Source organism: Tasmannia lanceolata, unplaced genomic scaffold (assembly GCF_043159265.1).
Source record: "Tasmannia lanceolata isolate RefF3 unplaced genomic scaffold, GAP_Taslan_0.1 ptg000037l, whole genome shotgun sequence".
NCBI classification, from domain to species: domain Eukaryota; kingdom Viridiplantae; phylum Streptophyta; class Magnoliopsida; order Canellales; family Winteraceae; genus Tasmannia; species Tasmannia lanceolata.
Window position 1 is genome coordinate 1,371,760 of NW_027518714.1, and position 24,296 is coordinate 1,396,055.

At 39.0% G+C, this 24,296-nt stretch overlaps 2 protein-coding genes across 6 annotated transcripts in view; both read left to right on the forward strand.

Moving 5' to 3' along the window:
• GMI1 (gamma-irradiation and mitomycin c induced 1) overlaps positions 1 to 24,296 on the forward strand; it is a 76,642-nt gene that overhangs the window by 24,655 nt on the left and 27,691 nt on the right. The window contains exons 11-15 of the mRNA XM_077370697.1: positions 23 to 109; positions 21,962 to 22,012; positions 23,260 to 23,395; positions 23,478 to 23,539; positions 23,609 to 23,737. Coding sequence (XP_077226812.1) covers positions 23 to 109; positions 21,962 to 22,012; positions 23,260 to 23,395; positions 23,478 to 23,539; positions 23,609 to 23,737 — 465 coding nt within the window. The remainder of the gene's footprint in view (positions 1 to 22; positions 110 to 21,961; positions 22,013 to 23,259; positions 23,396 to 23,477; positions 23,540 to 23,608; positions 23,738 to 24,296) is intronic.
• LOC143861053 (uncharacterized) lies at positions 350 to 11,961 on the forward strand. Of its 5 annotated transcripts, none has more exons than XR_013239864.1 (3): positions 350 to 1,363; positions 2,825 to 2,893; positions 3,594 to 4,127. XR_013239864.1 is itself a non-coding variant. In XM_077371940.1 (3 exons), exons 2-3 carry the CDS (start codon positions 4,136 to 4,138, stop codon positions 11,707 to 11,709), a joined length of 1,200 nt encoding a protein of 399 aa, XP_077228055.1. In that variant the 5' UTR covers positions 520 to 1,363; the 3' UTR covers positions 11,710 to 11,946. The 5 variants fall into 5 exon arrangements, 1 of the variants encoding a protein (XP_077228055.1); XR_013239865.1 differs by having other exon boundaries at positions 2,859 to 2,893; XM_077371940.1 differs by lacking the exons at positions 2,825 to 2,893; positions 3,594 to 4,127 and adding exons at positions 4,136 to 5,282; positions 11,657 to 11,946 and having other exon boundaries at positions 520 to 1,363.

Genomic DNA, 24,296 nt, shown 5'->3' on the forward strand with positions numbered 1-24,296 from the left:
CAATTGTGGGACTCTATGGCAGGTTGAAATTCGTGAGCCTAAAATAAAGTGCTTGGAGGTCTTTCAGCTGCAATGTAGGTTGAAGGACATCTATTTTCCATATATTCAGGTTTTTACTCCGTTAACCCAAAAATGGAAAAAAGTATCCCTAATGACTGTAAATGAAGAACTTTCCTTCAATAATTTCCCTCTTTTTTGTTTGTTGCATTTTATGTGTTTAAATTTTCTACTGATGCTTTTTGTATATGGATTTAATTGATCTTGATTTACAAATTTGTTAGAATGCACAAAAAAAGAGTGAAATTTTAGCCTAAGGAAATTATGAACTGTTGGTTATTGAGGCTTCTGTTTTTAGGCGAGAGATTGTTGGCTTGCTAATAGAATAAGATTTTGAGCATACCCATGTAATGCCAACTATTTATTATTTTAAATCCAAAATATTACCTGCATGTATAATTACAAGCAAACACAGGCATTGATGGTTTGCGTTTATTTATATATATAGGGAAAACTGTTTGTGCGCTCAAGCAAACACAGGCGTTTATTTATATATATAGGGAAAACTGTTTGTGCGCTCGAGTGCACAGGGTGGGCCCACATTTTTATGGTGATCCAAACCATTCATTTGAAAGACCCTTACCTAGATAGGGTGTCCACAAAAAATCTGTAATAACCGGTAAAAATATATAGGTGAGTAATCATCGGCATTACCAAATAGTCACTATTCAAAAATTACTATTTAAAGTGGGTCCCACATAAGCGGGCCCCACATTAGCGGGTCCCACATAAGCGGGCCCCACATTAGCGGGCCCCACATTAGCGGGTCCCACATCAGCGGGTCCCACACAAGCGGGTCCCACATCAGCGGGCCCCACAACATGCAGGACCCACAAATAGCGGGTCACGCCACAACCACTATAGTTGCACTTACCAATAAAAATAATAATTAATGAGATTAATTATTATTGTTAATCTTATTTAAGAAGATGGTGGGAGAAATCATTATTGTTAATCTTATTTAAGAAGATGGTGGGTGAAATCATTATTGTTAATGGTGGGAGAAATCATTATTGTTAATCTTATTTAAGAAGATGGTGGGAGAAATCATTATTGTTAATCTTATTTAAGAAGATGGTGGGTGAAATCATTATTGTTAATGGTGGGTGAAATCATTATTGTTAATCTTATTTTAAGAAGATGGTGGGTGAAAATACATCTATAAATAGAGAAAGAAAAGAAGAAAAAAAAAAGAAGAGAAGAAAAAAAAAGAAAAGAAAAGAAAGAAAAGAGAAGTAAGGAAATAGAGAGAAGAAACCATTGGTCCTTCTATTCTTCTTCAACCTCCATCATTCTTTTACAACAAGTAAGTGTCTTTATTTTTAAATTCTTGGATTTCCACATCTCATGTATCACAAAAACCATGCTCAAATCTCACGATTTCATCATATGCAAAACCCATATCTCTGTTAAAAATAAATAATTAAGGTTGTTGTAAACAAATGAAACTAGGCAAAAGGAGGGGCATATACAATCGTGACCTTGTCTTCTCTTTCCTCTCACGCCCAAAATTTCAGCAGAGAGAGAGAGAGAGAGAGAGACTCGTTCAAAACAAAATAAATAAGAAAATAAGAAAGAAAAGAAGAATAGAGGGAGAGGAAGAAAAGACAAGGAGGAGACTTACCTAACCATATGAATACGTGCGTACTGTTATATAGTTAAATCAAAAAAAAAAAAAAAAAATTATATTTACATTGATATATGCGAAATTATGTGCCTGATTTACCGTATTTAATCTGAAATATCTATTGTATTACATGGGCATATACACTTAGGTTTAAACCTGGAATTTGTATATATTTAATTTGTGCTTACATGTACGTATATATCTATAGATTTTAATTATAAAATTTAAATCCTAGTACTGTTTTGTACCTTAAACGAGATCACCAAATATGTCCAGATTTATGTTCTATATATATATAAGTATTGAGGTCCAAATGGGACCAGATTTTCACACTGTTGGTCGAAGATTTTAGGACCAAAAGTGGGCCAGGTTGTGTTTGAAAATGAGAGCATCTTATGTCTCCAAAAACGGGACAGATTTATGTACTGTATGTGTGTGTATCTCCGAGCCCAAAACAGGACAGATTTATACACTGTACGTGTGGGTGTTTTTGGGTTCCAAACATACCAGATTTATGAGCTTTGGGTGTGTAATTCTTGAATCCAAAAACGGGACAGATTTATGTACTGTATGTGTGTGTATCTCCGAGCCCAAAACAGGACAGATTTAACACTGTACGTGTGGGTGTTTTTGGGTTCCAAACATACCAGATTTATGAGCTTTGGGTGTGTAATTCTTGAATCCAAAAACGGGACAGATTTATGTACTGTATGTGTGTGTATCTCCGAGCCCAAAACAGGACAGATTTATACACTGTACGTGTGGGTGTTTTTGGGTTCCAAACATACCAGATTTATGAGCTTTGGGTGTGTAATTCTTGAATCAAAAAACGGGACAGATTTATGTACTGTATGTGTGTGTATCTCCGAGCCCAAAACAGGACAGATTTATACACTGTACGTGTGGGTGTTTTTGGGTTCCAAACATACCAGATTTATGAGCTTTTGGTGTAGTAATTCTTGAATCCAAATCTGACAGACAGATTTATACACTGTACGTGTGGGTGTTTTTGGGTTCCAAACATACCAGATTTATGAGCTTTTGGTGTAGTAATTCTTGAATCCAAATCTGACAGAAATGGGGTATAAGTATTCGCATAAACCACTATACAAATAATGGTATGTGTGGTCTTATTTTCAGGATAATCATTTCCTACTCTATTGGGACTTTTCAGGTTCTAATTTCACTCACATTTCCAAGTTTGAAAAGGCAGGTGACAGCTAGACCTTGTCTTGTAATGGTATTCAATATAATTGTCTATGCAATATAGCTCTGCTTATAAATTGCTTGATAAATACCTGCTTAGTGAATTTATACTCGCTTGCCTGGAATCAAATGAATGCAGGAAGAAAGGCAAAGGTAAGTAATTCCATACATGTTGCATACATGGGGTAGAGTGAAGGGGAACTTAAGGGTGTGGTGGAATCATCCTGGGACCTAAGGTCCAAAGGCCAACGCGAGAAGCGTGTACTGCCTTTCGTTGGCAAACCAACCAAAAAGGGAAAGTATCCCGGAGGGATAGTATCCCCGGCTCGGCAAATGCGAGACCGTAATCCAAGTCCATAACGTCACTACCTTCAGACAGGGGTAGTGGGTAGTCGTGCGGCAAGGACACCGGCAGAAAAATAAAATGAAAAAGTCAGAAAAGAACTGACAAAAAAAAAATAAATGGGGGAAAAGCCGGATGTACCTGGGGAATGTGCTGTCTCATAATTGTTGCATACATAGTATAAATTGAAATTATTGTCATTGCTTTTATTTATATTGCCATGGGCATTGTAAACTTTATGATATTGTTTCTAGACATTATTGAGGATGTGGATTATATTGTATGCACTGTTATTATTGTCTCTTTTACTTTGCTCGGTCTCTGGATGACCCTGCTCTGACGTTGATTCCTCCACCACAGGGGTTGAGGCATTAGAAGGCGGAGCATTTGCAAATGAAGGAACCATGGGATAAGGGACTGTGTGATCAGAGAGTTTATTCCTGGAGTCTTTGCATTTTGACGCCTTGCGTCATTTACCATTTCTATCGATACTTTGTTATGATAAGACATATTCAAGTTGTAATAAGATTCTATCGTGGTTGATGCTTGTAAAAAAAAAAAAAAAAAATTATTTCCATGATTTTTACTTTCTTTTGCTCGTAGCGACTCGACGGAAAACGGGTCGTTACAGTTGTGGTATCAAAGCCAGGTTTTACGGAAAATCTGGTGCTTGTGGGTTGAGTCGTTAATTTGGGTTAGATAGGTAATAGGTGACATATGATATGTCACACCTTTAAGGTCAACCGAGAATTCGAACGAGATAGGAGAACTACCCTAAAAACCTTAGTAAGTAAACAATTGATTAGAAACTTCATGGTACCTCGAAATTTAGTTGTGAAATAAAGAGATTTCGTTCTGACCCATAGTTTTCTCCTCATTCCATGTATTCTTGTATCTTATAGATGTATTCAAGAAGGAAGCAAACTGGCAGTAATGGCAACACTAACCAAGCTCCTGCGCCTGACAACAATACCCAGGGCCCAACTCAGGATCAGAATCAAGATGACCTACAATTACTGGCTGAAATCCTCAGGACAAATCAAGAGGCAAATCAAGCAGCTCTTCAGGCCATTGCAGCGAGCATTGGGACTCGTCAGGAGCCAAGATATCATGAGGATACCACTCAAGTCCATAGACAGTTCAGGGACTACCATCCCTCTGAATTTAATGGAGAAGGAGAACCCTTAGCAGCTGACCATTGGTTAGTTGAAATGGAAAGGATCTTCGCAGTGATGAATTGCACTGATACTCAAAGGATCCGCCTTGCATCATTCCAACTAAAAGACGATGCCGGTGTTTGGTGGCAAACAGTAGAAGAAAATTACCCGACGGTTAGGAACGAAACTTGGGACCAGTTCAAATCACGATTCAACAATCAATTTTTCCCTTCGCATATCAAGGACCAGTTAGCAGGACAGTTTGCAGAACTGAAGCAGGGAACGTTGACGGTGGCTCGATATGGGGCCAAGTTTAGGGCTTTGTCGCGCTATGCCCCGGGTTATGCAGCGACAGAAAATGATAAGGTTAGAAAATTTGTTAGCGGTCTTCGTCCTTCCATTAAGGCGAGTATCGTTAACCTTGGTTCTAGGACCTTGGCAGAGGCCTGTGAAAAGGCCGAAGTGGCGGAAGACTGTGAGAAGTCAGTACAGGCAGCTAGATCTCAATCTATTATTAGCAGGAATCAGGGACCCCCACCCAAAAAGCAGAGGACGGATGGTGGTTCGCAATCCAAGACCTTGTGCTCTCTTTGCGGAAAATTCCATTCAGGCCAGTGTTGGAAAGCAATGAATGTCTGTTTCAATTGTGGAGATCCCAACCATAAGCAGAGGGATTGCCCTAAGAAGAAGCGCCAGCAGTATGCTAGACAGCCATATCAGCAGCAACAGCAGGCTCTTCCTAGACCTCCATACCAGCCGCAGCAGCAAAATCAGTGGAGGGGAAACCCAAATCTCATACCAGTTCAAGGAAGAAATGCACCCCAAGCTCCTATCAATCGGGTCTTTGCCTTAAGTCAGCGCGATGCTGAAGCATCTGATGCAGTTATCGAAGGTCAGCTTCTCGTTAATGGTATATCTGTTCATGTCTTATTTGATTCTGGCTCTACATTATCATTTATATCGCCTGATTTTGTTCGAGAATTAGCTTTATCTCCTGTACCCTTACTACATCCGTTGAGAGTGGTCACACCAGTAGGTGATGTAGTAATTACTAACTTGGTATGTAAGGATTGCAAAATTAAAATTGAGGACCGGGAGCTTTTGGGAAACCTTGTATTACTGAATATGAATGACTTCCAGGTCATCTTAGGCATGGACTGGTTGGCGTCTTATCACGCCAGTGTGGATTGTTTCCATAAGGTAGTGGTGTTCAGAATACCCGGAGAGGAAGAATTCTTGTTTGAGGGTGTGAAGCGCCCTGGCAAGATCAAAATTATTGCTGCATTAAGGGCCCAGAAAATGTTAAGTAAGGGATGTGAAGGTTTCTTGGCGTATGTGAAGAAAGAAGATGATGGTGTAGGGTTATCAACAGCTGATATTCCCGTGGTGAGTGAATTCCTTGATGTTTTTCCAGAGGATCTCACGGAGTTGCCTCCCCATAGGGAGATCGACTTCACCATTGCTCTCGAGCCAGGAACCTTACCCATTTCCAAAGCACCTTATCGGATGGCCCCTGCCGAGTTGAAGGAATTGAAGGAACAGTTGTCTGAGTTGCTCGAGAAAGGATTCATCAGGCCAAGTTCTTCGCCGTGGGGTGCTCCTGTTCTATTTGTTAAAAAGAAGGATGGCAGCCTCCGTTTGTGCATCGATTATCGGCAACTGAATAAGGTTACTATCAAAAATCGTTATCCTTTGCCTAGGATCGACGATCTTTTTGACCAGTTGCAGGGAGCTTGTCATTTTTCTAAGATTGATCTCAGATCAGGGTATCATCAGCTTCGTGTCAAAGATGGGGACATATCCAAGACAGCTTTCAGGACCCGATACGGTCATTTTGAATTCGTGGTAATGCCATTTGGATTGACTAATGCTCCAGCTATCTTTATGGATATAATGAACAGGATCTTCAAACCCTTCTTAGATCAGTTCATTGTAGTATTTATTGATGATATACTCATTTATTCTAAGTCCAAGGAAGATCATGCAGAGCATCTGAGAAGAGCACTTGAAACTTTGAGGCAGAATCATTTGTTTGCCAAGTTTTCGAAGTGCGAATTTTGGTTAGAGAGCGTGACATTCCTAGGTCATGTGGTCTCTAAGGAGGGCATCTCGGTGGACCCAGCTAAAGTCGAGGCAGTGTTGCATTGGAAACAGCCGTCTAGCGCAACTGAAGTCAGGAGTTTCTTGGGGCTAGCTGGTTATTACCGAAAATTTGTTGAGGGATTTTCGGCATTGGCTGGTCCTCTTACCAAGTTGACTAGAAAGAATGTCAAGTTTATTTGGGCAGAGGAGTGTGAGCTCAGTTTCCAGGAATTGAAGAAGAGGTTGACTTCGTCACCTGTTCTTGTCCTTCCTTCTGAAGGAATGGATTTTGTTATTTATAGCGATGCTTCCATAAAGGGGTTAGGTTGTGTACTTATGCAGGATGGGAAGGTGATTGCATATGGCTCACGGCAGTTGAAGCGGCATGAGGTAAATTACCCTATCCATGACTTAGAATTGGCAGCTGTGGTTTTTGCGCTCAGGATCTGGCGTCATTATTTGTATGGTGTGAAGTTTGAGGTTTTTACGGACCACAAAAGCCTCAAATACCTGTTTGATCAGAAAGAATTAAATATGCGCCAGAGGAGGTGGCTTGAGTTCTTAAAAGACTACGATTTTACATTGAGCTACCATCCAGGTAAAGCCAATGTGGTTGCCGATGCTCTCAGTAGGCAAGGATGTGCTAAACTTGCATGCTTACTGATGGAAGAGTGGAAACTTCTTGAACAGTTTAGAGATTTGACTCTGGATATTTGCAAAGTGGGTGAAAAATCAGTCTTAGCAAATTTTCGAGTTCAGTCAGACTTTTTGGAGTCGATAAAGGCGGCTCAAGCAGATGATGCAGAGTTGATCAAGTTGAAGAAAGAAGTAGATTCCAGACCAGACTTTTCAATTGGGGCAGATGGTTTCTTGTACTTTAAAGACAGGATATGTGTGCCAGCTAAAGAAGATCTCAGAAGGAGTATCTTGGATGAGGCTCATAAGTCTCGCTACACCATTCACCCGGGTAGCACCAAGATGTATCATGATTTGAAAAGAAACTTCTGGTGGAGCGGAATGAAAAGAGAAGTGGCTAGCTATGTTTCGAAATGTTTGACTTGTCAAAAAATAAAGATTGAGCATCAGAAACCTGGAGGCACTCTAAAGCCTTTGGAAATACCCATGTGGAAGTGGGATAGCATTTCTATGGACTTCATCATGGGTTTGCCCAAAACCAAGAACGGTTGTGATAGCATCTGGGTAATTGTTGATCGTCTCACCAAATCTGCACATTTTATTGCCATGAAAAAGACTTGGACTTTGAACAAGTTGGCTGAGGTGTATGTAGCTCAAATTATCAGATTGCATGGAGTACCTACTTCTATAGTATCAGACAGGGACACCAGGTTCACTTCTAAGTTTTGGCATGGGTTGCATGAGGCTTTGGGGTCAAAGCTAAATTTTAGCACGGCCTATCATCCTCAGACAGATGGTCAGACCGAGAGGGTTAACCAGATTGTGGAGGACCTATTGAGAGCCTGTATTCTCGATTTTGGGGGAGACTGGGAGCGTCATTTGCCCCTAGTCGAATTTGCTTATAATAACAGTTATCAGCAAAGTATTCAGATGGCTCCCTTCGAGGCTCTTTATGGTCGTGCTTGTAGATCACCATTGTGTTGGGTTGAAGTTGGTGAAAGGCAGTTGCTTGGGCCGAAATTGGTGGAAGAAACTTCTGAGAAAGTAACCTTGATCAGGGAAAGGTTAAAGACAGCTCAGAGTAGGCAGAAGAGCTATGCCGATCAGCGGCGTAGAGAACTCGAGTTCGCTGAAGGAGATATGGTTTTTGTTAAAATCTCGCCTTTCAAAGCGGTTATGCGGTTCGGCAGGAAAGGTAAGTTGAGCCCTCGTTACATCGGGCCTTATCGCATCTCTAAGCAAGTTGGATCTCGAGCTTATGAGTTGGAATTACCTCCAAACCTTGATAGGATGCATAACGTATTTCATGTATCTATGCTTCGTCTATATCATCCCGACCCTTCTCACGTGCTAGAAGAGGACGAGGTGGAGCTTCAGGGTGATTGGTCCTTTTCGGAAGGGCCTGTGCGCATTCTGGAGCGCAAGGATAGAGTTTTGCGGAACAAGTCGATTCCCCTTGTCAGAGTACTTTGGCGTCACCATGGCGCTAATGAGACTACTTGGGAGCGAGAATCGGATATCCAGAAAAATTTTCCAGAATTATTTGGAGGTACGCTTTTAGTTATTTAGTGATAAAGAGGAATTTCGAGGACGAAATTTTTTTTTTTAAGGGGGGTAGAATGTAATAACCGGTAAAAATATATAGGTGAGTAATCATCGGCATTACCAAATAGTCACTATTCAAAAATTACTATTTAAAGTGGGTCCCACATAAGCGGGCCCCACATTAGCGGGTCCCACATAAGCGGGCCCCACATTAGCGGGCCCCACATTAGCGGGTCCCACATCAGCGGGTCCCACACAAGCGGGTCCCACATCAGCGGGCCCCACAACATGCAGGACCCACAAATAGCGGGTCACGCCACAACCACTATAGTTGCACTTACCAATAAAAATAATAATTAATGAGATTAATTATTATTGTTAATCTTATTTAAGAAGATGGTGGGAGAAATCATTATTGTTAATCTTATTTAAGAAGATGGTGGGTGAAATCATTATTGTTAATGGTGGGAGAAATCATTATTGTTAATCTTATTTAAGAAGATGGTGGGAGAAATCATTATTGTTAATCTTATTTAAGAAGATGGTGGGTGAAATCATTATTGTTAATGGTGGGTGAAATCATTATTGTTAATCTTATTTTAAGAAGATGGTGGGTGAAAATACATCTATAAATAGAGAAAGAAAAGAAGAAAAAAAAAAGAAGAGAAGAAAAAAAAAGAAAAGAAAAGAAAGAAAAGAGAAGTAAGGAAATAGAGAGAAGAAACCATTGGTCCTTCTATTCTTCTTCAACCTCCATCATTCTTTTACAACAAGTAAGTGTCTTTATTTTTAAATTCTTGGATTTCCACATCTCATGTATCACAAAAACCATGCTCAAATCTCACGATTTCATCATATGCAAAACCCATATCTCTGTTAAAAATAAATAATTAAGGTTGTTGTAAACAAATGAAACTAGGCAAAAGGAGGGGCATATACAATCGTGACCTTGTCTTCTCTTTCCTCTCACGCCCAAAATTTCAGCAGAGAGAGAGAGAGAGAGAGAGACTCGTTCAAAACAAAATAAATAAGAAAATAAGAAAGAAAAGAAGAATAGAGGGAGAGGAAGAAAAGACAAGGAGGAGACTTACCTAACCATATGAATACGTGCGTACTGTTATATAGTTAAATCAAAAAAAAAAAAAAAAAATTATATTTACATTGATATATGCGAAATTATGTGCCTGATTTACCGTATTTAATCTGAAATATCTATTGTATTACATGGGCATATACACTTAGGTTTAAACCTGGAATTTGTATATATTTAATTTGTGCTTACATGTACGTATATATCTATAGATTTTAATTATAAAATTTAAATCCTAGTACTGTTTTGTACCTTAAACGAGATCACCAAATATGTCCAGATTTATGTTCTATATATATATAAGTATTGAGGTCCAAATGGGACCAGATTTTCACACTGTTGGTCGAAGATTTTAGGACCAAAAGTGGGCCAGGTTGTGTTTGAAAATGAGAGCATCTTATGTCTCCAAAAACGGGACAGATTTATGTACTGTATGTGTGTGTATCTCCGAGCCCAAAACAGGACAGATTTATACACTGTACGTGTGGGTGTTTTTGGGTTCCAAACATACCAGATTTATGAGCTTTGGGTGTGTAATTCTTGAATCCAAAAACGGGACAGATTTATGTACTGTATGTGTGTGTATCTCCGAGCCCAAAACAGGACAGATTTAACACTGTACGTGTGGGTGTTTTTGGGTTCCAAACATACCAGATTTATGAGCTTTGGGTGTGTAATTCTTGAATCCAAAAACGGGACAGATTTATGTACTGTATGTGTGTGTATCTCCGAGCCCAAAACAGGACAGATTTATACACTGTACGTGTGGGTGTTTTTGGGTTCCAAACATACCAGATTTATGAGCTTTGGGTGTGTAATTCTTGAATCAAAAAACGGGACAGATTTATGTACTGTATGTGTGTGTATCTCCGAGCCCAAAACAGGACAGATTTATACACTGTACGTGTGGGTGTTTTTGGGTTCCAAACATACCAGATTTATGAGCTTTTGGTGTAGTAATTCTTGAATCCAAATCTGACAGACAGATTTATACACTGTACGTGTGGGTGTTTTTGGGTTCCAAACATACCAGATTTATGAGCTTTTGGTGTAGTAATTCTTGAATCCAAATCTGACAGAAATGGGGTATAAGTATTCGCATAAACCACTATACAAATAATGGTATGTGTGGTCTTATTTTCAGGATAATCATTTCCTACTCTATTGGGACTTTTCAGGTTCTAATTTCACTCACATTTCCAAGTTTGAAAAGGCAGGTGACAGCTAGACCTTGTCTTGTAATGGTATTCAATATAATTGTCTATGCAATATAGCTCTGCTTATAAATTGCTTGATAAATACCTGCTTAGTGAATTTATACTCGCTTGCCTGGAATCAAATGAATGCAGGAAGAAAGGCAAAGGTAAGTAATTCCATACATGTTGCATACATGGGGTAGAGTGAAGGGGAACTTAAGGGTGTGGTGGAATCATCCTGGGACCTAAGGTCCAAAGGCCAACGCGAGAAGCGTGTACTGCCTTTCGTTGGCAAACCAACCAAAAAGGGAAAGTATCCCGGAGGGATAGTATCCCCGGCTCGGCAAATGCGAGACCGTAATCCAAGTCCATAACGTCACTACCTTCAGACAGGGGTAGTGGGTAGTCGTGCGGCAAGGACACCGGCAGAAAAATAAAATGAAAAAGTCAGAAAAGAACTGACAAAAAAAAAATAAATGGGGGAAAAGCCGGATGTACCTGGGGAATGTGCTGTCTCATAATTGTTGCATACATAGTATAAATTGAAATTATTGTCATTGCTTTTATTTATATTGCCATGGGCATTGTAAACTTTATGATATTGTTTCTAGACATTATTGAGGATGTGGATTATATTGTATGCACTGTTATTATTGTCTCTTTTACTTTGCTCGGTCTCTGGATGACCCTGCTCTGACGTTGATTCCTCCACCACAGGGGTTGAGGCATTAGAAGGCGGAGCATTTGCAAATGAAGGAACCATGGGATAAGGGACTGTGTGATCAGAGAGTTTATTCCTGGAGTCTTTGCATTTTGACGCCTTGCGTCATTTACCATTTCTATCGATACTTTGTTATGATAAGACATATTCAAGTTGTAATAAGATTCTATCGTGGTTGATGCTTGTAAAAAAAAAAAAAAAAAATTATTTCCATGATTTTTACTTTCTTTTGCTCGTAGCGACTCGACGGAAAACGGGTCGTTACAAAATCAGATCCTATGGATCATCCTAACCCCTCCAAAAGTGGAGGGACAAATGGACAGACGCCCATTTTTTTTCACTTTTGGAGAGGTTAAGGATCATCCTATGGATCTGAGTTTTGGTACACACCCTATCTATGGGAGGGCCTTCCAAATGAATGCTTTGGATCACCCTGAAAAATGTGGGACCCATGTGTTAGTGGAACTCGAGCTCATATAAGTTATATGAGCTTGAGCTCACAAACTGTTTTCCCATATGAGCAATGATTGATACAAGGGAACCCTTGCATAAAGAGCCGCAAAAGGGCTCTTCATTGGATCCACATCATTTTCAGTTACATTTTAAAATCGGTTGAAAAAGTAGAATCAGTTACATTTGATGATGTGGGTCCAATCAAAGCCCTTTTTTGGCTCTTTATGCAAGGGCTCCCTTGGATCTATCATTCCTCCTCCTCCTCTCTCTCTCTCTCTATATATATATATATATATATATATATATATATATATATATATATATATATATATATATATATAAATGAGAAAACGGTTTCTACACACAAGTGTAGATAAGTGATCTCCACACTAACTTAAAATACAGTGGGGGCCCACATTGTTTGGGTGATCCAAAGCATTCATTTGATGGGCCCTCGCATAGATAGGTTGTGCCCAAAAAATCAGCTCCATAGGATCATCCTAACCCTTCAAACCGTGGAGGCAAGAAATGGACAGATTTGTGAAGGTTTATACACGTCCATTTTACCTCCAAAATCGTAGGGTTGGGATGACCCTATGGAGCTGATTTTTTGTGGACACCTATCTATGTGAAGGCCAATCAAATGAATGGTTTGGATCACCCAAACAATATGCCCTCCACTGTATTTTAAGCTAGTGTGTAGATAACTTATCTACACTTGTGTGTAGAAACCGTTCTCTCTCTCTCTCTCTCTCTCTCTCTATATATATATATATATATATATATGAGAGAACGGTTCCTACACATGTGTAGATAGTTATCTACAGACTAGCTTAAAATATAGTGGGGGCCACATTATTTGGGTGATCCAAACCATTCGTTTTTAAGGCCCTCACATAGATAGGGTGTCCACAAAAAATCAGATCCATAGGATCATCCTAACCATTCGAACTGTGGAGGCAAAAAATGGACTAATTTGTGAAGGTTTAAAGACATCCATTTTACCTCCACAAATCGTAGGGTTGGGATGATCCTATGGATCTGATTTTTTGTAGGAAGCCTATCTATATGAGGGCCTTTAAAATGGATGGCTTGGATCACCCAAACAATGTAGGCCCCCACTGTATTTTAAGCTAATGTGTAGAGAACTCTCTACACATGTGTAGGAACCGTTTTCTCTCATCTCTCTCTCTCTCTCTCTCTCTATATATATATATATATATATATATATATATATATATATATATATATATTTGAAACATAGGTTTCATTATTTGATTGAGATAAAAGGTGGATTCCAAAAGAATGAAGTGAGTGGATGAAGGCCCCTTCGAAGACATGGAAAGCTAATTCCACTTATACATAAAGGGAATCTTCATAGACAACATAAAGGGAGGGGCATTAAACATGTATTGGAATAAAATGAGAGGGACTGTGGGGTTTCAAGGCTACATAAGAGGGAAAAATGAGTATGGGTTTGTTGAGTTTGTAAAGCAATATGATTCTTAGAGTGCTTTTCTATGATTATGGATACCTTTCCTTAGAGAAACCTATTATTGATGAAGAAATGCCCTCTTTTTAAACCTTCTTATATTAATTCTTCGTAGTTTACATGCCTAATGTAAGAATGATTGTTGACTATTAACCCCGAGTCCCTAACCCTCCTAGCATCTATGATTTCAGGGGTGGTCTATGAAGGGGATTGTAGGCACTCGCTTCATAAGTACTCTAGGCACGGCAAGCCCATGAGGGCCCAATAAGAGGCATATTTTCCCTTATAATTTATTTTATTTTATTTGTTGATTTTTAATAACCCATTTTTTATTTTTAATTGCCCATGTATTGGGGATGAGGTATAGGACATATAGCTTTTGCCTTGTGAAATAATATTATGTGCAATTTTCTTCTTCTCTTACTACATATCTTCTCTCCTATTTCTCTTCTTCCCTTTCCTTCCTCTTCTCCGTATACGTCAAGTGTTATCTTAGCGAGAAGATTAAGACATATCGTTGCGAAAATTGTTTGATAAAAATTGAAGTTCAACAATTTTTCTTCAACCACTAGTTACTTTGTTCTTGTTGGCGAATCAACTCGTTGGTCTTCTTCACCCTCCGAGGAGTTCTTCCCGTTGGATATTTTCTTCTACACTTCATTAAGTTATTTGTTGCTTTCCCAACAAGCCGAAGAAAGCCGACGTTTAGCAACAACAACTGTCACCTTCCAATCCTACACATCACCCTGAATCTTCCGGCCTTGGAGTCACCAGAAACCGCAGACCAGACAACACCTGAGTATCAATCCACAAAAGACCCTTTTTGGCCCCAAACCTCAGCCCCAATTGATGCTCAACTCGTTGCAGCACCAACAAAGACCGGCCCTTGTAAAAACAACATCACTGCCGTTTTCTTAAATTTTTTTCGAATTGTTGCTCATAAGTGAACCTCAAGTGAAGAACAACAATTGTTCTCAGCCTCAAGAAGACATAAGAAAAAGTGTCAGTCACTTGGTGTCCTTTATGCGTGCTCCGCTCAGCCATAGAATAACCACCATGCGATGCCACGATCAGAACCGGGCTACCACCATCTTCACTCGCCACTTGACTCCGAAGACACCTGTTCCGTCGCCCAACTAGAAGCCTCCAATTGTGGGGAGACCAACCACCCCGTTTTTTCCATTTCCGGCACCTCTAGTCTCGCATGCCGATCAATTAAAGTGATCAAGCTCGCCTCCTGTTCCAGCAGCACAACGAACCGTCGGTCATCTACCCATCTTCTCCAGTGAGTTCTCAAAGTTTTCTGATGATTTTTTTTTCTGCGATGACTGTTGCTAACCAGATTTGATTATGGGTCTCGCCAACTTAAACCTTTTTCCGTGAATATTGTGCCAACTCTGATTGTATAGCCGTTGTGGGAGTTTTCCCTCGGTTGGCCTTATAATGCGGATAAAAATCATAAAGATTGTTCCAGTCGTTGGTGTTGAGCAAGTTTTTATATTTTAACTATTATTTCGTCATCTTATTTGTAGGCTACTTTTTAGGCATCAAATCTCATCCTTTTGAAGTGTTTTTGGTGTCTTTAGAAAGGTTTTTCGACTACCTATCTAACGAGCCCAAGATCACATGATTTGGATGTGTTTTGAGCAAGTTATGACTGTTTTTAGGAAGTGGTATAGGTCAAATACTGGATTACTATTTTTGGTAAGTTTTTATCTTTATTTAGCTTTGCTTTAGATTAGATGAGTGGTTAAGATTAGTTTTTACTTTAGTTATCTTTTAGGGTTCTTTTCTTATAAATATATCTTATCAAAGCAATGTAAAGGGACTTTTGCCTTTGAATATTGAATAAAATTGAGATTTTCTTTTGTGAGAGCTATTGTAGCTTGGACTTCTTCCTCTCTTCTCCTCTTGGTGGTTTGGAACCATCTTCTCTCATCTTCTCTCCTCTATTATCTTCTATTTCTTCAATCAAATCAGCTCAAGGAAGGTTAGTAAATCAAATTTTCTTTTTTTCTTTGTTCTTGAACCCTAAAATATAAAAATCCAAAATCCATAGATTTCTCTCGTTCTTCAAGATCTCGTTTCGAGACTTTGAAGGATTGTTTTTATGATTAAACCTCAGCCTAAACACCAAAGAACCATAGCTTAAATCCCTTTTGAGCCTTATTGCAATTTTCACCCTTCTCAAGACCGAAAATCCTTTTAAAAGACCCGTAGCCTAAACCTACCACCAAATCAGAGCCTAAATCCTAGATTAACCTTTCTTTTACCTTCTAAACCCTAACCTAAGATTTGGACAGCAGTGGTTAAAACAATTTCCAGACTTGCAGAAATTACCAAAACGCCCTTTTGGCCTAAATTGAGCTAATTTGACCCCGTTTTGCTACTGCCCGTAAAATAATCATGTGTTAATTCAGCCCTAGGTTAGTTTTTTAAGTGTTTTCTAGTATTCTATGTTAGCCATAAATATTTCCTAACTCTTTATCCCATTAGGAGTGTAGATCTTCCCTATTCTAGGTATTGTCTTGCATCAACTTGGTATCAGAGCCTAGAGTTAGTCGTAGGAAACCTTTTAGGGTGTTAGTCTCCAGATTAGTGTCTAGTTTCCTTTGCATGCCCACAAGGAGTGGTAAGGATTACCACACAATGACATCCGGTAACCAAATATCAAATGAGGAGTTGGCCCAACTTATTAGAAACAGCCGCGAAGAGATACGCCTTAGTAGAGAACACCGTGAAGCCTGAAATTGAGACCATGAAGCCCGCCTTCGAAAGCTACAAACCGTTAGCCATGAGATTCCATGGTATCGATGTTACCAACCGACGTTATTCAATGTTACCACAGTCGAGAGCTATAAGCCCACAACCGATGTTACCCACTCCCACGACATGACAGACGCAGTTGATGCTAGTGATGGGTCGAATGTTCTTGGTGAAGAGTGCACCACTGATGACAGAGTTGCTGTGTATACTGCATCTGAGCCTATTGCAGAGATTGCAAACATCGAGGCCATGATGAGTATTGTGACCGAGGATGCCGATTCTATAGTACATGAGCACAATGACAGTATTGACTCTACAGTCGATGCTCCGATCAAGATGATTGCGGAGGTTGAGACCGACGATATCAGTGAACATGATGATCTTCAGGAGGTTTGTCAGTCTGCCATTACTGAGCCAGATACAATTATAGTAGATGCTTTTGTTGCCGATTTCACTAAGCCTGTTGCGATTCCAGCGGATGTTGATATTTTAGAGGATGGTCATGGATTGATACTGCACAGAGGTGTCATGCCGATCCAGGAGTGCGTTGCTATCTTTCGAGCCAGATTACTTCTCCGCAGCCGTTTGTGTTCTTATAATTTTTCAGGGGCGATTTCTTCCTTCTCACTCCATTGGCATTTCAGACGGTTCTTACAGTTCCCACGAGCTTGTTACGGCATTCGAGACTCTGACATATTATGACTTACACTGATTCAGCAGATCATCTACATATTTGATCCAGGCGGACTAGAACTCGAGGACGAGTTCTTTTTCAAGCAGGAGAGAATAATGCGGATAAAAATCATAAAGATTGTTCAAGTCGTTGGCGTTGAGCAAGTTTTTATATTTTAACTATTATTTTCGTCTTCTTATTTGTAGGCTACTTTTTAGGCTTCAAATCTCATCCGAAGTGTTTTTTGTGTCTTTAGAAGGGTTTTTCGATTACCTATCTAACGAGCCCAAGATCACATGATTTGGATGTGTTTTGTGCAAGTTATGATTGTTTTCAGGAAGGGGTATAGGTCAAATATGGGATTACTATTTTTGGTAAGTTTTTATCTTTATTTAGCTTTGCATTAGATTAGATGAGTTGTTAAGATTAGTTTTTACTTTAGTTATCTTCTAGGGTTTCTTTTCTTATAAATATATCTGATCAAAGCAATGTAAAGGGACTTTTGACTTTGAATATTGAATAAAATTGAGATTTTCTTTTGTGAGAGCTATTGTGGCTTAGACTTCTTCTTCTCTTCTCCTCTTGGTGGTTTGGAACCATCTTCTCTCCTCTATTATCTTCTATTTCTTCAATCAAATCACCACAAACAAGGTTAGTAAATCAAATTTTCTTTTTTCGAGACTTTGAAGGATTGTTTTTATGATTAAATCTCAGCCTAAGCACCAAAGAACCATAGCTTTAAATCCGTTTTGAGCCTTATTGCAATTTTCACCCTTTTCAAACCCGAAAACCCTTTCAAAAGACCCGTAGCCTAAACCTACCACCAAATCAGAGCCTAAACCCTAGATTAACTTTTCTTTTACCTTCTAAACCCTAACCTAAGATTGGGACAGCAGTATTAAACCAATTTCCAGATTTGCAGAAATTACCAAAATGCCCTTTTGGCCTAAATTGAGCTAATTTGACCCCGTTTTGCTATTACCCGTAAAATAATCACGTGTTAATTCAGCCCTAGGTTAGTCTTTTAAGTGTTTTCTAGTATTCCATGTTAGCCCTAAATATTTCCTAAACCTTTATCCCATTAGGAGTGTAGGATCTTCCCTATTCTAGGTTTTGTCCTGCATCACCTTATCCATAGGTAACATTTCCGTATTTTTTGGCTTGCTTAAAGTTATCACAAGGGTTTTCATTCGGTGCTGCGCAGCTGGGATGTACGTTTATTTTTTTGAGTTGTCCAAAAAAGAAGTATAGATAAGCAAAAGCCAACAGTAAAATATATTTGAAAAGGAAGCAAAAAAAAATAGGAAGAAAGAAAGCAAAAATGGAAAAAAAAGAAAAGAAAAAAGCGAAAAAGGTAAAAAGTGGGAAAAATAGACTTCTCTCACACTCTTCTCCTCTTTTCTTCCTCTCTTTCATGAGATTTAACTCTCTCTCTCTCTCTCTCTCTATATATATATATATATATATATATATATATATATATATATATATATATATCCCTCCCTCTTCTCTGTATCTCCCTCCCTCTTCTCTCTCTCACACACACACACACAGTGATACTCTTTCCCTCTCCTCTCTTTTCTTCCACCTTTTTTTTCTCCCTGTTGTTGTTCATCAATTCTCTACTTGCGCAGCTAGTTCTCTACTTATGTAGCCGACAGCCACCATCATCATCTTTGCCATTTTGTCTTTGTATTTCCACCTCCTTTTCATGCATCTGACCCATCTATCACCGTCATCACCATTGTACTATTCCCCTTCGACCATTTCACCATTCCACAAAACACCATTTCACCCCTCCACAAGATACCAATTTTAATATCTGCACCACTTTTTTACCATTTTCAACCCTTTATCGTTCCGTAGACATTACCTCATCCATCCTAGAAGAAAGCCGACCGATTGCACTCCAATCCACCACCAACGCTACCACCGCCTTCACAGAAGAAGCCATCCACCAGCATGCCGCCAACTGTCGTCATCGTTGGTGACACTTTTTGTGTTCGCAAAACGAACCAGAGATCGTTGCAAAGTCCAGAAGAGTCCCAGATCCTTGGAAAGTTTGCAAGGAGGCCTAGAAACTCGCTATTAAAGACTATCAAAGGAGACACGAAGGACCGAATTCCAAAGCCCAAATCCTCATTACTGATTTGGCATGAGGATGGTGTGGGGCACACGCGGGAGATTCAAATTCACTAACCTCACTTAAATAAATTAAGAATACCCAACTTAGCTATGCGACCGGGAGGAAAAAGAAAACGATTTTCGGGTTACTTATTATCAGAGTCCTTTTTTTATTTGGATGTTTCTTTTAAGAGTCCTTGTTTTAACTGAAGGTTTATCAAGAGTCTTAGTATAGTCCTAAGTGTTAAAGTGTGGTTGAAGTGGACTCCTAGAAACCCGCAACCACATTTTCGTGGATGGAGTTGGATGTCCTACTTAGTAGCAATAACAAGCTCCCACACAGAGTTAGCCTTCAAGAGTGGAAATTATGTATGTATGCAGGCCTTTGGCCCCCTTAGAGATGATGAATAAAATTTACAGATTTGCAGCCACCGTTTGCTTTTTGGACTCAGATGCTTCAGCTTTAGGAGTGACTCCTAGGAACCCTAGTGTAATTGTAGGTTCTTTCCTCTCACTCCTTGATTTCTTCTTCTTTTTATCTATTTCTTGATTGTTTTTAATCTTTAATCTGATGTAATTGTTGTTCAATAAATGTACATGAATCAAATCAATCTTTTTCTTGTCGAAGTAACAGAAAGAAAAATTACGACTTTGAGTGTCAGTTGAAAAAAAAAAGGATTTCTCACTTCATTCTCTCATTTTGATGGAAAAGAAAGGTGTTGGTGGGCATATCCATGTTTGGGCACTTCAAAACCATGCATGGGACTTTCATCTTGCTCGGCTCGTAAGTGATAAAGGAAAGAAGAACTCATCTTCTTTCTTTTTTCCATAACCCTAGCCCACAAGCCTTTCCTACTCGGTCAGCCCTTGACCTTATCTTTACTTGTCCTAAAATCCAAATGGCTGCCATCTAACCCAAATATCCAATCGACCACCATACGCCCATCCTTACAAGCACGAAGCGGGGGCGGGGAAGCGTGGGGTCTAGTAGAGTCTAAGTTTGGGAGCGCCGTGGGAGCGTGCATGTAATATTTTCTTTATATATCTTTCAAAATTCAAGTATATCAAAAAATAATAGTTTCTAACCATTTTCATTTGTATCTTTCAATATTTAAGTACATCTAAAAGCTAATTTCTAACCATCTTCACCATCTTCATTTGTGTGCACTCGTTCCTCGTGCCTTCTGAAGATGTACAAGCCTTTGTGCTTGCTCCAATGAAGTACTTTGAAGAGTTGGAGGAGTTTGATATAAGGAAGTTGGTGATGGTGGGACTTATAGAATAATAGAAGCAGACTGGGAGCGTCATTAGAGCGGTTCCCGTCTTTCTGGGGTCGCGCTTCCTGGAAGCTCCTTCCTAAGGAGCGCCGAATCGAGGTTCCGAGGTGGGAGCGTCATCCCAAGAGGAGGTTCCTGCTTCTAAGCGCCCATCCCAATCGGCCACGTTAAATCCTTGTGATATTCCTCTTAATCATTAATTTCTCAACTGAACTACAACCCTAGCTTCTATAAACGCGCACCTTATTGCAGTGATTAAAATTAACAGTCTTGATTCAATTTTCCTCAACCAGTCGTGATTCAATTCTCCCTAAACTGTCCTACATCATCTCCACTTTCACTTAAGCTCACTTTTGCATCCTCTATGGATCTTTGTCGAAATCCTATTTCTTATATTGTTTCTCCACATCTCTCATTCACCTTCGATATTTATCATGAATCCTCCCCAATCCATTTAGCCTTCAACTGTTGTCTCCATAATACCATGATTATTAGTTTTTTCTTGTTAAAAGAAATCTAGCCATCCAGGATTATTTTTCTTTATTAATTCTTTGTAATGTCCTCTATGTGACCCTAGGAAAATGTTATTTTATATTATTAGTGGTTATTTCAAGTCAATTGGACATTAATAGGCATTTAACAATCCTGGTTAGTTTGAGTAATTTTCTAGCCATTTCAATTTGAACCTAATAATCATTTCTAAACCTGTTTTGCATTTTCGAAGCCATTTATACTTGTCTTTTCAATTTAACTGCATAAGAAGTAAAGGCTACTGATATCAAGGTGGCCATGTTTTGATAATGGTAAGAACTCACCTAGTGCTACCTTTTTTAACCAGCTGTCAAAAGGCTTTGACAGCAGGTTAAAAAACATAAAACAGCGTGAGTTCGTACCATTATCTAAATATAATTGTGTCTTTAGCTCGTTGTGATGCATCTTAATTTTATTTTCTAGTACTGTATGCATTTACTCAACTCGATTTATAAGCCTGGTAGTGCTAATGTTTTGATGTTTCTAGCCGAACTTTCCACCCAGCCTCCCTCCGTATTAGGGTGTTGACATCATGCATTCTAGGTTTGGTGCCCTTGCCCATAAGTATGTTACAGCTTTTCTATAGGCTTGTGTGAACAATAGTATCCTTAGTTACCATTTCTTTTCCGTTTTGTTCTTCCAATTCAAAAATGGAACAAATCTAGAAACGAGAATGATCATCGGAGTGAAATTGATAACTAAGGTAATACTTGTGCTGCCATTAAAAAAAAGATAGTACTTGATGCCCATGCCCTCACGAATTTCCAGGAACCCAAAGGAGATTCTCTTTTTTTTTTAACCTTCAAGTGAGTGATTTGTTACTTACCAAACTAATCTAAATCTGCGTTTGAATGATTGTGATATGGAATTAGAGCAAGGTAGCGTCATTTTCTCTTTTTTGTTGTGCTATGGACAGTTCATGTTGTTGAATAGTCAAAATATTCTCATTAAAATGAATGTGGTATTTGTCTTTATTCTTCTACAGTGTGATGAAGTGCTTTCCACTGGGAAGACGGTAATGCCTATTGAATTCCAGGTTTGGTTTTTTCTTACTTCCTCAAAACTATTTAGGCTGATTTGTATGATATATTTTCTTTGTATCTTCTAAAGCTAATGGGGAAAATGTGTGTTGAACTTGGACACAAAAATTCTTGATGTAGACTACTATCATTAAGAATTAGGATCACTTGACCTATTAATCACTCTTTATTGTTGTATTCTTTTATCAACATCACTTTCATGCTTGCGTACTCGGATCCTCTATTGATCAACCATCTTTTTATGTATTACTTCTTGCATTGCCTAGGCTCTTACTCCTAGCACCATTGGATCCTTGTTTGTAAATCCTAGTCTATTGCTTCCACTGCATTCAACCGTGCTTTATTAGCCTTTAATGATGGATTAAAGGTGATTTTAGTCAAGTGATTAGAAGGGTGAAGAAGGAATTCCCACAACCATAAGAATTTTAACCATTTTTAGAGGGTGATCACATTCTGGGATTCAAGGAAAGATCGGAAACCAAAAGCCAAGGAAAAACTCTCCTTGGCATTGTCAGTCCGCAAGCACCAAACAGAACAACTATATTGAGTACACACCTCATGGTAAAAGATGCGAAAAGTAGAGAAAACCTCACTACAATCCTTCAACAAAAATACCCAAGTTTGATGCGAATAATCATCTATGAATATGACAAAATATTTGGAACTAGATAAGGAGGAGGTTCTAAAAGGACCCCAATATCGGAGTGGACCAACTCAAAGAGACGGGAAGCTCTATGAATGCGCCGGGGGGGGGGGGGGTGCACAATGGTGTTTACCTAACTCACAGAACTCACAACCTAAGGATGTGACAGGATCTTATAGAAGGCTAGATTGGTGTAGCTTATCAACAGAGGGAGGGAGCTAGGGAGCTAGGGAGCTAGGGAGCTAGGGTTTTCTTCTTCTTTGTTTGTTGTTCTCTTCAATCGTGGTGGTGGTGGTGGAGAAGAAGAAGTGAGGGAGAAGATGGGGTCTCCTTGAGGGAGCTCCCATGTAAAATGATATATACACAAGAGAATAGGGTTACTTAAAGAAAGACCAAAATACCCACTAAGAAACAAATAAAACTCTTAAAATTAACGATGGGTCCCATTTTCTCAACTCCTTGATTCTGCATGGCATCTTGGATGGTTCTCATCACTTAGTTTGCTTATGATATAATGTATTGATTATAAAATTCTCAACAATGATTACACGTAAAATAAAATTATCAATCAGTTTCAAAAGGAATTATCCATTTTTGTAGGTGAATGATGTTGATTTAGCTGAAATTGAAGGCGGGGAGGTCGCGATTACAAATTTGCGTTCTTGTAATGGTCTGGAGTTTGTTTTACAACTACGGTTTTTGGTTAAACAGGAGACAACCACATCTAAAACTCCAAGTATGTATGTTATGATTTCTTCATTTTAGCTTTTCTGGTTTTATTTTCATTGTAACTTTGTCTTTGATTCCCTATACTTTAGGTTCAAGGGAGCTTCGTGAGGCTAATGCTCGTTTGAAATGCGTTTACTTTCCCATTATTGAGGTTCGTATCACTTTACCACTGTTGCAGAACTTTTTCATAGCGCCACATGTCGAATTGATTCTTTTACAGGGAATAGAAAATATTGATAGGATCTTGGAAAAGCTAGAAGCTGAAGGATGTGGACTCACAGAAGACTTTGAAACCTTCTGTCGTGTATCTATTCGACGGCTAGGTCGTCTACTTCCTGATGCTCGATGGGTGAGTTTTTTGTGCGTTTCTTTTCTTGTGTCTGTTCCTTCCATTTATTTGTTAATCATTTGAACGGTCACATCCCAACAACATATGTTTGTTTTTGGTATGATCGGTTTTGCGTAGAGTACCCTTATTCTAGATGACCTTTGGGTCTAGAATCATTATTTTTGTCAAGTCCTTGTTCTAAGTCTACAATGCAAAGTTATTGCCACTGACTCTTTTAGTGTTCTGGTTCTTCTAGTTGAGTTGTTTATATTATTTATCCGACATGAACTATCATAAAAGGTCCTCCTTCAATTGAAGATTACCATCGTTACTAATTGTGAAAGACATGAAATTGCTATAGAATTGTTGAATAACATGTATTAGGGTAGTTTAGTCATTACTTGTAGTCTTAGGGGTATTACAATCATTGTACATTGTTACTCTATTTGGGGTCTATATATACATCATATACATGAGGAGCTCCCTAGTGGAGACTTCCCATCTTCTCTACTCTTCTTACCTTAATTCCATTTCTAACACGGTATCAGAGCAAGATCCTTAGGGAAAAGAAGAAGAGTTA